The 14,651-nt window shown below is 36.1% G+C and overlaps 1 protein-coding gene across 2 annotated transcripts; it reads right to left on the bottom strand.

The window, feature by feature from the left end:
• Positions 1-454: 454 nt before the first annotated feature.
• LOC133876368 (cyclin-T1-5-like) lies at positions 455-13,779 on the bottom strand. Of its 2 annotated transcripts, none has more exons than XM_062314641.1 (7): positions 13,625-13,779; positions 12,545-12,777; positions 4,824-4,905; positions 2,948-3,082; positions 2,235-2,410; positions 1,980-2,131; positions 455-1,571 (listed from the first exon to the last, which is right to left on the bottom strand). In XM_062314641.1, exons 2-7 carry the CDS (start codon positions 12,769-12,771, stop codon positions 625-627), a joined length of 1,719 nt encoding a protein of 572 aa, XP_062170625.1. In that variant the 5' UTR covers positions 12,772-12,777; positions 13,625-13,779; the 3' UTR covers positions 455-624. The 2 variants fall into 2 exon arrangements, with proteins under 2 accessions (XP_062170625.1, XP_062170632.1); XM_062314648.1 differs by having other exon boundaries at positions 12,545-12,782; positions 13,625-13,745.
• Between the last annotated feature and the right edge of the window lie 872 nt (positions 13,780-14,651).

The following is a 14,651-nucleotide window of genomic DNA, read 5'->3' on the forward strand; positions in this document are numbered from 1 at the left end:
AAATGTTTTCAATTTTCCTAGCACAAAAAAGAAAAAAACAAACAAGGTGAAAAGTAATGACTTGAAAACAAGTTTTTCACTCTTCTGTTGATGGTTGTTACTTGACTGATCTCAGAAGCAATTCATGTACGTGATTGGATGAGTTCTTATCACTCCCTGGTAGCTATATATATATAAAACACATCCCCCAAATTGAGGTTGTGTGGAACAAGAGGGCACGAACGGCCATGTGGGAAGTATAGTTACGATCAGGAACCATTACTTTTATCAGAAATAATATCCTGATTACTTTATTTTTCAATAAGCTTAACCCATTGTGAGTAAGTTCCTCATGTCTAGTCTCTTACTTATACTTCAAATATTAGATTAGTTATCTGGACTTGTGCCAATGTACAGATCCCACTGGGGATTGTTTTAGATAAGTATCGCACAGCTCATCTACCCTGTCAAAGCATTTAGGACAAAAATAGAGTACACCATTTTTTACCACAACATGAACTTACAAACCCAATTCAATTCCTCAAACTGAACACCAAAGTACATACCGATAAACATAAATTTTTCCCTAGTCCGTTTGAATTTGGTCACGTTCTCCCATCAATACATTTAATAGAACAAAACCAACTAAATTTTCCAAGAAGACGAAATGTAATCATGCCTCTTCTTCCCCTCTAACTGCCGCTCCACTGGACTTCCGCCTTTTCTCTTCCGGCTGTTCAAAATAGGCGAAGCCTCATCCAACATCTCTCCCTCTTCTGCATTCTCCACCACTTCCAATCCCCTTGACGATTGCCCCTTTATCCCCAAATGGTTTCCTTCTCCAATTTCCTCCTGATCTAAGTTCTCGTATTTCGACCAGCTTTGCCTTCTATCACGCTTGTTTTTCTCATCCTCTACTGCCAATTCAACACCATCTTCTAGTTCCCTCTCAATCAGATCATCCTCATCCATCACATCTTTCTTGCGTGTGATTTCCCCACGAGACTTCCTTCTTTTCTCAAGTGCTGCCTTAACCTTGTCCTTGTCAATCATCTTTATCGCTTCTTTGGGTGACTGGCCAACAGGGCCATCCCGAAGCTCCAAATTTCGACCAACCATACTGCTGGACTTGCGTGAGGGACCATCATCCCTCCACTCTCCTGCTTCTGCACTCTCATTTCTCTCAGCATTCCTTTCTTGGTCTTCACCGCCAACTCGCTCTGTTCCAGACTTGAATCGATTTGGAACTTCTCTCATGACCTCCTTTTGGAGTAAATGCTCAGGATGCTGACCATCTTTAATTTCAACATCCACCTCGTGATCAGTAATAACACTACCCATCTCTGTACTCCCATTTTCATTACTTTGATTTTGCATGCTTCTTTGTGGCATGCTATGATTGTCAGCAGATGAATCAGGCACGAGACGAGATGATATCTGCTTTGAAGCCTGTTCCTCAGTCACAGATGCAGGTTTTGACAGGGCCCGATGACTTGGCCCAGGCCCACTGCCAACACTTCCTTCCACCTCACTGCCCTGGGATGGGGGCACTCTGTTTTGCTCATAGAGTTCCAGCATTTGATTGCTAACTTCTGCAAGACAAAAATAACAATAATGATTTAAGAAAATATTTATATATGTCCACCAAATAACGACACAAAAGGACAGCCCGCCATTTGAACAGCAATAACAATGCCACATCATTTGGTGTATGGCCAGCTTGTGGCTGAGCCAACTTCTGACCTTCATCAGGTGATAGAAGCCATCCATTATCATTCTTTCAAGGCTTCCCACCATTTTCATTTGTTAGGCGTCATCAGAAGGAATGATACATAAAAGACAGCTAGAATCATCTGGTTTTGTTCAATTTTGACTATTCCGAAAGGGAAAAATGCTGCCGGTAAACAACCGGAAGCATTTGAGCCACAAGGCAGTTAAAGGCTATCCCATTGGGTCCAAAGAATTTCAACTACTAGATGAAGGGAAGGAAGGAGACCAACCCTCCAATTGACGTGGGGTGACATCAAATTCTTGCCACCAGACCTTCTCACCATCCGATGGAAGCTTCACTTTGAGGAACTTGGCAGCAAGGAAAATGGCACCTGCCGCAATATGATGAGGCTTAAATTGCAGGCAGAGCGATGTTCTCAGCCTGCAAGCCATTTTCCAGTGTGTGAACAAAAGCAAGAGTAGGAAGAGAAAACATTGAACTGGAATTATTAAAACTTAGAAGAATAAACAACATTGGGTCATACCCGTCATTTACAAAATTCCATGCAACTTGAGCAAGGGCATTCTGAGCAACCTTGAATTTCTTTATCGCTTCAACAAGGGGCTTATATGGGTGGTGAACATTGAGGTCGAAACCCAAAGTGGCAAGTACAACCCTCTCCCCGAGTAAAATTAGCTCCTTTTGTTGCTCATATACTTCCTGAATGATAGATGAGGATCAATGAGACAACTACAACACCAACACCTACAATACCATAAAACAGGTAAAGGGATGGGGGAAGGGGAGGAGGAACTTAAAGCAAGGAGATAGTTTACCAATGGTACAGCTGTTGGTGAGAAAAGTGAGGAGCAAGAATTTTAATATTAAAGGAAGGGGAGGGTAAGAAGTTCCCATAAATAAGTATATTCTGGCACTTTAGCAATATCATCTGCTGGGTACCATAATTACTAAACAAACAATCTCTTTACAAGTGGACAGCCAAAAAGTACAGACTCATGCTCTACATGGCTACCTATATTGACTCTTCAGTGAAAAAGCAATTCAAAACCGGATTAGAAGGATGGATGTTTCTGTCATCATGAGAACACGAATATTGGGGACAGAAATTCTATTTCCGTCAAAGAGAGGGGGAGTAGCAGGAACATGAGAAGTACTGGCAGTACAACTCAACTAGGGAAACATCAACCTGAGGAACCATACAAAAAAACTGGGTAAGGACCATCAGTAAGTGGACACCTTCTGTTTAATCCTCTGGGCTGCAGCAGGATCTTTTTTGTGGATTATCTCGTAAGAAACCAGAATAACATCCTTCAATGGACGAGGAGTTTCTTCAACCTTCCCGGCCAAGAACATACACACAGTTGCAATAGTCTGCAAAGCATATTAATGAAGTTAGGCAAAAAAAAAAAAATTGGACAATTTTCTTAATTCAGCTACCCCACTTTAAAATTTACTCTATCAGAAAATCCATAAAAACACAAAGAGCCAAGTAAGAAAACGTTTACCGGTACATCATTACTATCATATAGACTGAGCAAGTACAACAGGGGGTATCAAGAAAGAAAATCATTTCCATAATTAAGTTATTCATATTTATTAAAAAAAAAAAAACTTTCAACATCTTATTGGTATTAATTAGTTTAGATGTGAAGCATTGCAAATAACATAACTTAATAATTGTACATTTTAAATAAACAAAGAAAAAAAAATCAGTTCTTTGAACTCTAAAAAAAGTGTCTGCCGCCATTAATCTTTGTAACCCACCCCTTTTGGAAGTTCACCAACAATGTCATTCTTTAATAGCAGAAAATGAGGGGAAATAAAAAAGAGAAAAAGCATAACAATTATTTTATATCAGAAAGTAATACTTAGGAAATACAAGAATAACTGGTAAAATAAAAAACAAGGATCCACCAGAATGGCACAGCAACATTGGTGCTCCATGTTTGAAGAAGCAGGAGATAAACCTACATGGTCATAATCTAATCAAGACAACCATTTTCAATGCCCTGTAAGCGTACTTTTACTTTCAAGACACCATGTTTTCCCCAAAATATTTTTATAATCCACTGATCTTTAAAATTTTACCCCCAAAGTTTTTTATTTTTTAGTTTTACCCCCAAAATTTCAAATGCTAGTTCTGCCCCTAAGAATCAAGATTCAAGAAAGGATCAATTAAGGGTCATCAGAGTCAAACCATAAAAATTCAAAACTTATGTACACAACTTACCACAACTGATTAACATTGGTTTTACATGAAAAACATTACAAATCATACAATTATGAAACATAATTTAATACTTATATAAAATAAAAAATAAAATAAAATAAATTAATCGTAGTAAATCTTATTAAAGAGAATTTTGTTTCTTTGAACTTTAAAATGTTCACTCCCTTTAATCTTTGTAACACACCCCTTGGGGACGTCACCCAAAAAAAAATATTCAAATAACAGTCTTTAACAGTAGAAAATGAAGCAAAAAATAAAAATGAAAAAATAAAACTTCTAATTTAGAAGGCCAAGTACTACTGAGATAAAATGAAAGACAAACTGACAAGAGTGACTTCACACAATATGCAAACTCTAAGAACCCATTCAACCATTGCTTGATCAAACTTTTCCACTATGCAAAATAAGCCTATTTTGTTGAATAAGTAGCATTTACACCACACTAACTCATTATTGGATGAAAAGCTGTCACAAAACCCAATGTGCATTTGTCAAGTTTTTACCTGAGTGTCCCCGGCCCCCATGCAAAAAAAGGAAAAAGAAAATAGTTTAAACGTTGGAAACATCTGGAATGTGTGAGCATGTGTCAAAAGAAATGCTGGAGAAGCTTTGATATCCAAAATATACGTAAGACCTTCTTAAGAGCATCAATTCCACTTGGTCTAGAAAACATTGAAATTCTCAAAAGCAACATCTTCTCTCTAAATGGCTTTCCAATTTAATCTACTACACCACCAGATAACACTACAGGCCATTTAAACTCATCTGATCCATCACTCATGCAAGAACCAAGTTAAACAGATACTAATGCACTACAAATTAGAAGTTCAGATGGATTAAATTCCAAAGGAAATATACATTCCAGAGAGTAAAACAACCTACCCTTCTGTCATTCTTTGCATGTGATTGACGAAGGAAAAACCGATGACAAAATATTATTGCAGTGGCTATGGTTACCTGGGGCCTGCATTGAGAACAAGTCCAGTGAACATGTAATTCTGGCCATGATCTAGGGAACAAAGTATCATCAATTTTTTTAATAGTTGAAGAATATACCAGCATATCTACTATTTTTTTTTTATAAGTAATAAAAATTTATAGAAAAAGCGTAAGGCGTCCCTAAGTACACAAAAAGTATACACAGGAGCAGCCGATGCAACCCACAAAAAGAAAGAAACCCAACAAACCCTCAAAAACCAAAAGCCCTCAAACTCGAACCCTTAAGAAGCATACCCTTCTACAACACGTGAGCCTTGCGTTTCCTTTGCCGAGAGGACGTGCTCGCATCACCATAATTAATGAAGCTTACTATATACCAGCAGATCTACTATATATACACACGTACATATACTAAAAAATCACAAACTTATGATTTTGGGCGTCAGTGCATGTATGTCTACTCATCCATGTTACAAATAATGGCAGAGCCAAGATTTTCTTGGAGGACCCAACTAATGAAAAATATTTTTTTTTAATAAGTAATCAAAATATTATTAAAAGCGTAAAATGCCCCAAGTACACAAAAAGTATACAAGAGAAAACACCTAACTAGTAGGAACAAAAAGAGCAAGAAAATCATGATAACTAATCACAACAGGAGAAAAAAGAAAAAAAAAAAAAAAAAGAGCTGCCCAAAGATACAGAGTATTTGTGTAAGTATTATTTCATTATTTGATCTAACTAATGAAATAATGCTACCACAAAATAAAATTAAAAAATTCCATGCAAAAGAAAATTTCAACTTGGACATAAATATATATGAAAAATAACATAAAAAATCACAAACTTCCTATCACAAGGGGGCCAGAGGATATTTTTTATTTTATTTTTTATTACGAGGAACCCCTTCAAGGTATACACGAAAGTTACCAATTAAAAACAAGATTATCTATAATGGTAAGCTCTATGCATCAGATGCCCTCGGGAGCACATAGGACTATGATTTCTATAATACTTGGCATGTTAGAGGCTTGCATTATGGCATATTTCTCCACCCACATTCAACATTTATTTTGTATTCTCAAACACACAAAATGCTGGATAATAAAGGCATATTAATTTTGTGAGCACGAGGCTTCCAATAGTAGTAGAGAATAAATCAACAGAAGGGTTCACTTCCGTTACCCTCATCAGATTTTTTCTGGTGTATCACCATTGTCAAAGTAGGACAACAGCATACGCAATTCACTTTGTTTACAAGAAAAAGACATTCCTAGACAAATTAAATAGTTGGGAGTTTCAATCCACAGAATATGTTTTTGAAAATTAACAGACATACATACATGTTCCATTTTAGGAGGTCTTTTTTCGTATTAATTAAAAAAAAAAAAAAAAAAAAAAAAAAAAAAAAAAAACTCTCCTAAAACAACCTGTATTTTAAACAAGAAAAAAAAAATCTGAAAAAGGGCTACAATGAACACAGCCTAGAAAATGAACCAATAGGAGTTCGGTAATTACACTCTTCACAATGCCCCATAATACAAAGTGGCACTGCATACCAAGTCCTGGAATCAACGATATGATCAAACCTTCCTTTCAAACAAGATAGTATGTCCACAACTGTCCTACGCATCACAAAATCTTCTCCAAAAATTGATAGCATGAGTGACCATAGATCCCTTGAACTCTATAATGTAGCAAGAGCTAATCGATTGTCTCACCTGTATTTTTTTATTACTAATAAATTCCATTGAAAAATAAAAGGGCGTAGCTCTAGTACATGGAAAGTATACAAGACATATACAAAAAGAAGAAAAAACCAATGTCTAAAATTACAAAGATCTAAAAATCAAAAAAGGAGGAAAAAGCAATACCCTTTATCACTCTCATCCAACCCTTTAGCTCCATAAAAAGTTCTAACAGTTCTTTCCCTCAAAATACTCCACATCAAGCATACAGATGCAACACTCCACAGATCACTACTTTGATGACTAATAACAGCCATCCCTCCATCACACCAAAAGCTCCCTTACTGAATTATGCATAACCTAAGAAATCCCACATAAAGATAAAACAAGCAATCAGAGCTCCCTAGCAATATCATAATGTAGGAGGTGATATCTCCCCCACTTGCTTTGCACATACAACACCAAGTAACGATTTTCTTGTGTTTTCTTTAGTTATCCACTGTTAAGATTTTACCTCATGCTGCTGTCCAAGCGAGGGGGAAAAAGAAACTTTGCCAGAATCTTCGCTTTCTAGATGGAATGCCATGAAAAATCCACCAATGAATCTCTTCCCAAAACCCGATAATAAGATCTCACATCGAAATTCTAATTTTTAGACACCATCCATCAACCCTATCCATTCCCCTCCCATTGATATGCACAAGATAAAGTAAAAAATTACCAACAGAGTCAAGCTCTTAATCCTGCAATACCTTGTAAGAATCTTGGACACCTATGAAATTCATTATTAACTCTATGCATATACTTTACTATAGTTGCATCTCTATCCACTGCAATTACAAACAATTCATAGAAAAGGAGTCCTAATGGCACCACTCCACACCATAAATCTTGCCAAAAAGGGGATTCTACTCCCACCCCAAAATTATATATGATACATTTTACCAGCCACTCCTAATGTGCTTCACAAACATACACCATGTTCATCCCAAGGGGTTGGCTCAAATGGTAATTGGCCTCGGTGGCATTTCAATCCAAGACAATCAATTTAGGACGGAGGACGTATTATTTCTCTTCTTTTTTTTCTGAATAATAATTCATTAGAAGAAGAAGCAAAGCTCTTGTACACAAAAAGTATACAAGAGAAACAACCACCCTATGGGGATGAAAATCTAAAAAGTTAACAAGATCCACAAGATTAGAGGAAGAAAAATTAGGAACAAAAGTTACAGCCCAATCTAAAAGAGAACCCAAGGAGGATTTTGATACAGCACATTAGACTCGCAGTCCTCAAAAAGACGCTGATTTCTTTCTCTCCAAATGCTCCACATTAGTAAAGTAGGGATAACTTTTGAAGTATTATTTCTTTTCATGACACTTACACCCTTTGGGATTAAGAAAATGGGTGTAGATAGACTGTTAACAGAAATTGGATATTTGAGTTACACAACATCGAAACCAATTAAAGAAATTATTGCCATATTGCTATCGGTTATATAGCATAATAATTTTAAACATCTTCACCTTTATATGCCAAAAGAAAAAGGGAAAACTATTAATCATATAGAGAGAACAGTTAAATCATTCCCTCCCCCACCACAATCTAAAACCGCATTGCTTTGTTTATTTGTTGTGTGGAAGTTTTGATTTCTCCTATTTGGCAAATAGAGGTCAAAGAAGATTCTGTTTGATGATATAAACGGCAACCTATCAGCATTCAGCTGCCAATAGTTTTTTTAATTATTATTAAAAAAAAAAAAAGAAAAAAAAAAGAAAGAAAAAGACAATTTAAAACTAGTGACAACATAGCATAATTTGATTAATTAAGATATCATTGTACTCTCACATGTGCAGATTTTGTTAAATTATGACCAACAAGGTTAATAACAAGAATATCACATCCTTTGCAACTTTCTACGATCTCCAAGATTTCATACTTAATTCATCCCCTTTCACTCCACAAAAAATCCCCCAATCTCCTTCCAACAAAAATCCCGAGAGAAGGAAGGAAATTATTATATAAAGAATATGGGAAAAATGTATTTAACAAAAATCAATTTCCTTTTGATTGAAGACTCCCTTTTGCAGTCAGATTTCTCATGTTAACATGCATGCACACCTAGACAACCATGAAATATAAAGCACAAACCATATCGCTAACTAATTGTTTTTACCCTTTTTGTCGCCTATTATTTGGATGGTTATACTTATCAGCAAAGTTTTATTATTTATTTGATGCTTTTATTGTATTGTAGTGTTCATTTGGTAGACCGAATTACCTTATACTTACTTTCTTCCTAGCAGTTCCATAACCTTGTCAAAATAATTGGACCTCTATAACAATGGAAATTGGTTTAACAGTTTTTATTGAAAGAAGAGTTATGTAGGTGTCTATGTTTGATGAGTTCCGTTGATCATTAAGGAAGCAGAATATCATAGTGGTAGATTGGTGTTAAATGTATAAGAGTGGGGAAATCATTGATCATCCTTTGCTCCATTGCGAGATAGCTAGTGCCTTATGGAACTCTATTTTCGGTCTTTTTGAGATAGAGTGGGTCATGCCTCAACAAGTGGTAGATATTTTTGCTTGTTGGAGAGGGAAGCAACAACGTGGAAGATGATTATGCCTTGCTTCATGTTGTGTATTTGGAGAGAACGAAATGAGCGAAGTTTTGAAGTTTGTGAGAGGATGGTGATGAAATTAAAGATCTTTTTTCTTCAAAACCCTTTACCACTGGACGACTAACTATAATTGTTTTCCTATTTATAGTTTTCATGAATTTCTTGATCTTTTATCTTTTGCTTGCTAGGTGTCTCCCTTGTATACTTCTTGTGTACTTAGGTTACACTCTTCTGCGTTTTAAATAAATTCGATTACATATTAAAAAAAAAAATGTGTTGAACGAATTCCAACTCAGGTAAGGACAAGTTCAGGTGAGTGAAACAAGAATATAAAGAGCTCATTTAGCAAATCAATTTCTGTTTTTGTTTTTGAAAATTGTTTTCGAAAACAAAAACAAAAAACAGTTTTCTATTGTTTTTCGTTAAAAAGTGTTTGGCAAACTGTTTTCGAAAACAGTATCTAAGGCATTTGAACAATTGTTTTCAAAACAGTTTTCACTTAAAAAAAAAAAACAAAAACAAAAACTATTTGAGTGTTCTACATCTGAGTGGAGATTGTTAATATCCCTCTTTCTTTTAACTAAGGTGCTTCATCTGCAAGCATCTATAAACTGATGCATCTATCTTTTACCAAAAGAGATAATCTAAATTCAGCATTAGAGTATACAAAAGCGAAAACTATTAGGATGATCTACATAATGATCAAAGAAGAAAAACCCCTCATCCCTCCCCCACCCCCACCCCCACCTAAGGAAAAAGAAAAAAAGAAAAGGGAAAGAAAATGACACACACACAAAGAAAACAAATGGAGACAGATCTTTGTATTGATTAAATTATTTAACAGGCTGCCAGGTGGTAGAGAGAATATATAGAATGATAAAGGGAATAAGATGAAACAATATGACAATGAATCAAGATGCTTTCGGTTAATAATGAAGCTATAACTACTACCATATTGAGTTTTTGAGTCCTGGAACAAAATTTGCAGAATCCTTGAAATTTTTGTAGATCCAAAAGATTTTTGTGAATGGTTAAAGCACGAGGTATATATACAATAGACTGCATCCATTTTACTACAAGCTACAAGGAATCCTCTATTCTAATACAACTACAGAGTTTTGACTAATGTTGTCATATATATCTATTCTAATACATGCATGGATCTCTTGTTAGACCTAAAGGCCTTACTTCAGCTGAGCATTTCTTTATCTTACATTTTCAAAACAAAGAACATGGCAGCAGCATACTTAAAATAGGCCTCGTACAGCTTAAAAAGAACAAAGAACATGGCAACAGCTTACTTCAGATAATTCTGAATTACGACAGACTTTAATTCCACATCAATCTATGATTACAGATGGACCTCATACAACAGCTTCCACGTTGCCAATCACCCCTCCACATGTAACCTCTTCACAACAATCCACTCCTTCCCCAACACAAAGCCACAACACATCACGTGTCCACCGCCCAGCACCATTATCCTCACAATCATCAATTCCTATATCCCAACCACCTCCTACATCACCAGCACATATACCACATGTCTCTACCTCTCCTAATCCCATTACAACCTCATCCTTCTCCTCCCAATCACCAATTACATTAAGCCAACCACCTCTTGCACCTACAACACTCAACCCACCCATCTCTACCTCCACTCATCCCAAGACAACTCGTACCAAGAATCACATTTCAGTGCCGAAACAATACACAGATGGCACAATAAAATATCCCCTGCCCCACTACAGTTCCCATAAACACATCTATGAGCTCCAACAATCCCCAATGGAAACATAGCCACTAATCATAGAAAGACACAGCAAGGGCATGCCGCCACCACCACCCATAGTCCACAGCTTCAACCCTTTCACCCACCATCCTCACCGATTCCTTTCTCAAACCATCTCTCTCTCTCTATTGCTGATCTGCTCGTTCTCTCTCTTGTTCACTCTGGTTTGGTGCGACTTGTAGAAAGAAAATGGGAAGGGAAAGCTCCAACGAAGCATTTTTGTAAGAACAGAGTTGTGAAGATTAGAACTATGGATCAAGAGTACTGTGCGTGCTACTGTGTACTTAAGTTGGAAATAGATTCACGCAAGTTTTGGGTTGAAAACAGAAATTTGTTTTCGGAAACAACTTCCATATTTCGTGTTTTACTTCTTTTTTGTTTTCTTACATTTCTGTTTTTAAAACCGATTGCCAAACACCTTGTTACAGTCGTGAAACGTGTTTTGATGTTTTGGAAACAGAAAACCTGTTTCCAAAACAGCAACCAAACAGGCTCAAAGCTTTTTCAAATATCAATATCTCAAATAAGACTACATTTTTTAGATGAATTATAACTATTTTATCTGTAGAGATGCCACTCCTATATTGTTAACATCCAAGAATTTGGACAACATTCAAAAGGACCTATATCATATATGATAGTCCATTTAACCCCAAGGGGTTGGCTCAAGTGGTAAGGGTCTTGGTCTAGTCCCATGAGGTTTAAGGTTCGAATCTCCCTCAATGCAAACAATTCCTTGGGACCAGCCTACCAGCGAAGTTGAAGTATGACCCAATCCGTGTGGAGGAGGGGTTTACACGGGTTTGAGGTTTACTTGCCAGAGGTGGGTACACGAAGTAGCCTTGCCTTGGAGGAGTTTCTCATCATAAAAAAAAAAAAAAAAAAAAAAAAAAAAAAAAAAAAAATGATTGTCCATCACAAGAATATCCTTTTTGTTGCTTGGTTTGCTAGAGCTACGTATATCTACACTATTCACATTGCCACCAGCAATTTTTCTTCACAAGTTTCTCCAATCCATTGGCCTCACATAATGTTCACAATGCCTTGATTTCAAAGAAAAAACAAAAAACCCCACCATCATAAAAAAATATAATAATAATAATTTTCACCAAGAAAGCTTCGAATGATTTTAAAAACTTTATTTCATCGGTAATGTGAGAAGTTAATACAAATAATCTAAATATCAATTTTAACCATGCACCTTCAGTTCTACAGGCTCAAAGATCTAATATCGGTCTGCCATATAACATCATAAAAATTAACAACATAGATATAGATGCAATAATCTTCCACCATAAAGAAGCTTCATGTATTGAGTAGGCAGTTTCTGTCATCCACAAATTTAATGTAACAAAGCCATCAAGTAAAGAACCCTTTTTCTTTCTCACTATTTAACCAGAAACTCGAATCAACAACAGATTTTATCCTGTGCAGAAATTAAACTTGCAAAGATTTATTTGATAAAACAAAATGATATAAGAATAATAATCAGAAGTGTTGCATATAATAAGTTAGTGAGATATTTTGCAAGAATTAAAATAAATGGAAAATTGTGGACTTACACTTTTAGCCTCATGCCCAAATCCTGCAAGAATGTGCAGTACGACTTGCGTAAATATGTTTCTTTCTTCAGGTCAATCGCATCTCCTCTTGATGGAGAATTTTCTTCAATTTCCTTTCTCGACAAATACCAGCGACCCACTTCCTCTTGCCTGTCTTGGGAATTTCTTGAAGACCCACCATCAGATGTTACATGATGTGATGATTCCCCAGATAAAAGTCCGGCCATGTTAGTCTAAACTAGACAAACAATTGGAATGCATATTTAGGTTCAGTTTCGTCTCCAGAAAGGGCAATGGGCGTATAGTATAACACAATGATATAAGACTGCTAAAACATAAAGCTTCCAGTAGAGAACACGAATGAACACAGAATTCACAACAAAAGGACCCTGTGGATGGTGCTGGTTTACAGTTACACCAGCAGGCAGCAGTGTGGCCTTTACAGCAATTTGTATCAAAAATAACTATTCCCCAACTTGTTCCCCAAACTATATCCCCGAAAAAAAGAATAATTGCAATTACTCAACTACGCGTAAAGCTTAAAAGAATCTTAAATTGAAACAACTTCAAAAAAATCAAAACTCACCAAATACACATACGCAAAACATTAAAAAAGAAAAAAGAAAAAGAAACTTTTGAAAACCCTAGAAAACTCATGACGTTACCCATTTCTAGGCAGAAACCTAAAATTCGGAAATTTCAATGTGAAAGGAAGGGAAATCACTGGGACTAATTAAGAAGACCGTTTTTTCTTAACAACATAGGTACGCGGACAAAGTTAATTTAACTTTTCCACGGTTTCAAACGAAAGAAAAAAAGAAAAAGAGAAACACATCCAGACCTAATTCACGAAATCCTCGCCTAATTCCCAAGGGAATTCTTCGGCTAATAAATTGGAAGGAAAAGGCGTTAAAAAACCCCTTGTTTCTGAACCAAAATAGCAGCAGGTTTTGGAAATCGAGAGGAAAATCAAGATGGATAGTGATTTAAAGGGAAGGGGATCTTTTATCTGGTCAAAAGAGACAAGGAAGAGGAATAAAATCAAAATAACAAAATCAATAAGCAAGGAGGAAGGCGCACCTGGGTGGGCAGTGGGCGGCGCTGCTGCTGCTGCTGCTGGAGAGGCCTGCTAGGGGTCGTGTAAATTTTTTTTTTTTTTTTTTTTGAGAGGGTGTGGGAGTGTTGCGGACACTGTTAGAGTATTATGGACACTTTTGTTCCCTCGTTCTTTGACGAAAAAGAACTATAGAAAAGGTTTGGGACTTCCTATTTTGCTGATAGGTAAGGTATTAGAATTTTTCTAAGTTTTTCAAAAAAAATTTATGACACCAGAATACGACTTTCAAAGTCTTTGTATGTGACATTTAATATGTATTTTTAAAAAAATTGATGCATTCAAATGCATTTACAAGTGTACAGTGAGAGTGGTGATTATGTATTGAGTGCCATGACGGAGAAAATGATGACGAAATACAATAAATATTGGGAAGATCTTGATAGGGTTAACTTATTGATGTTATACTTGATCCACGAACCAAATTGAGGTCATTAGAATTTTGGTTCAAAGATGTTCTTAGTGTTGAGCCATATACTAATATGATGAAAAAATTGAGGCACCACTTTTAGAAATTATATGATCCCTTTAACGTCGGAGAGAGTTCATCTCAAGTTGAACATCGTAGTGTATTGCCTCAAGGTTCCTCAATGAATGTAGAAGAAACTGAAGACCTTTCACTTCACTTCATGAATAAGTTTCACTAGTACCTAACTTCTAAAAGTGATGTTCAAACAAAGTCCGCTCTATATCCCTTCCCTAAACGGCTAAACCTAAGGCTATACAAGGGGTTACGTTTAGTAGTTATTGACTAAAACTGCTAACCGCAACCGCCTAAGGTAGTTTTTGAATTTTAACACCGCAACCACCTAGGCGGTTAGAGGTTATTTTTATAATCGCCAATTAGCGGCTATTATATTTATAACCGGCAGTTTGAAAACCGCTTTTTAATCTGGGTTTCAGGTCGGCTTTAATTTTTTCAAAAAAAAATAAGAATAATAATTTTTAGATCTTTTGTATCAAGAAAAGGGTTATTATTAAATGTTAGATATG

The sequence above is a fragment of the Alnus glutinosa genome, chromosome 1 (genome assembly GCF_958979055.1).
Source record: "Alnus glutinosa chromosome 1, dhAlnGlut1.1, whole genome shotgun sequence".
NCBI lineage: Eukaryota > Viridiplantae > Streptophyta > Magnoliopsida > Fagales > Betulaceae > Alnus > Alnus glutinosa.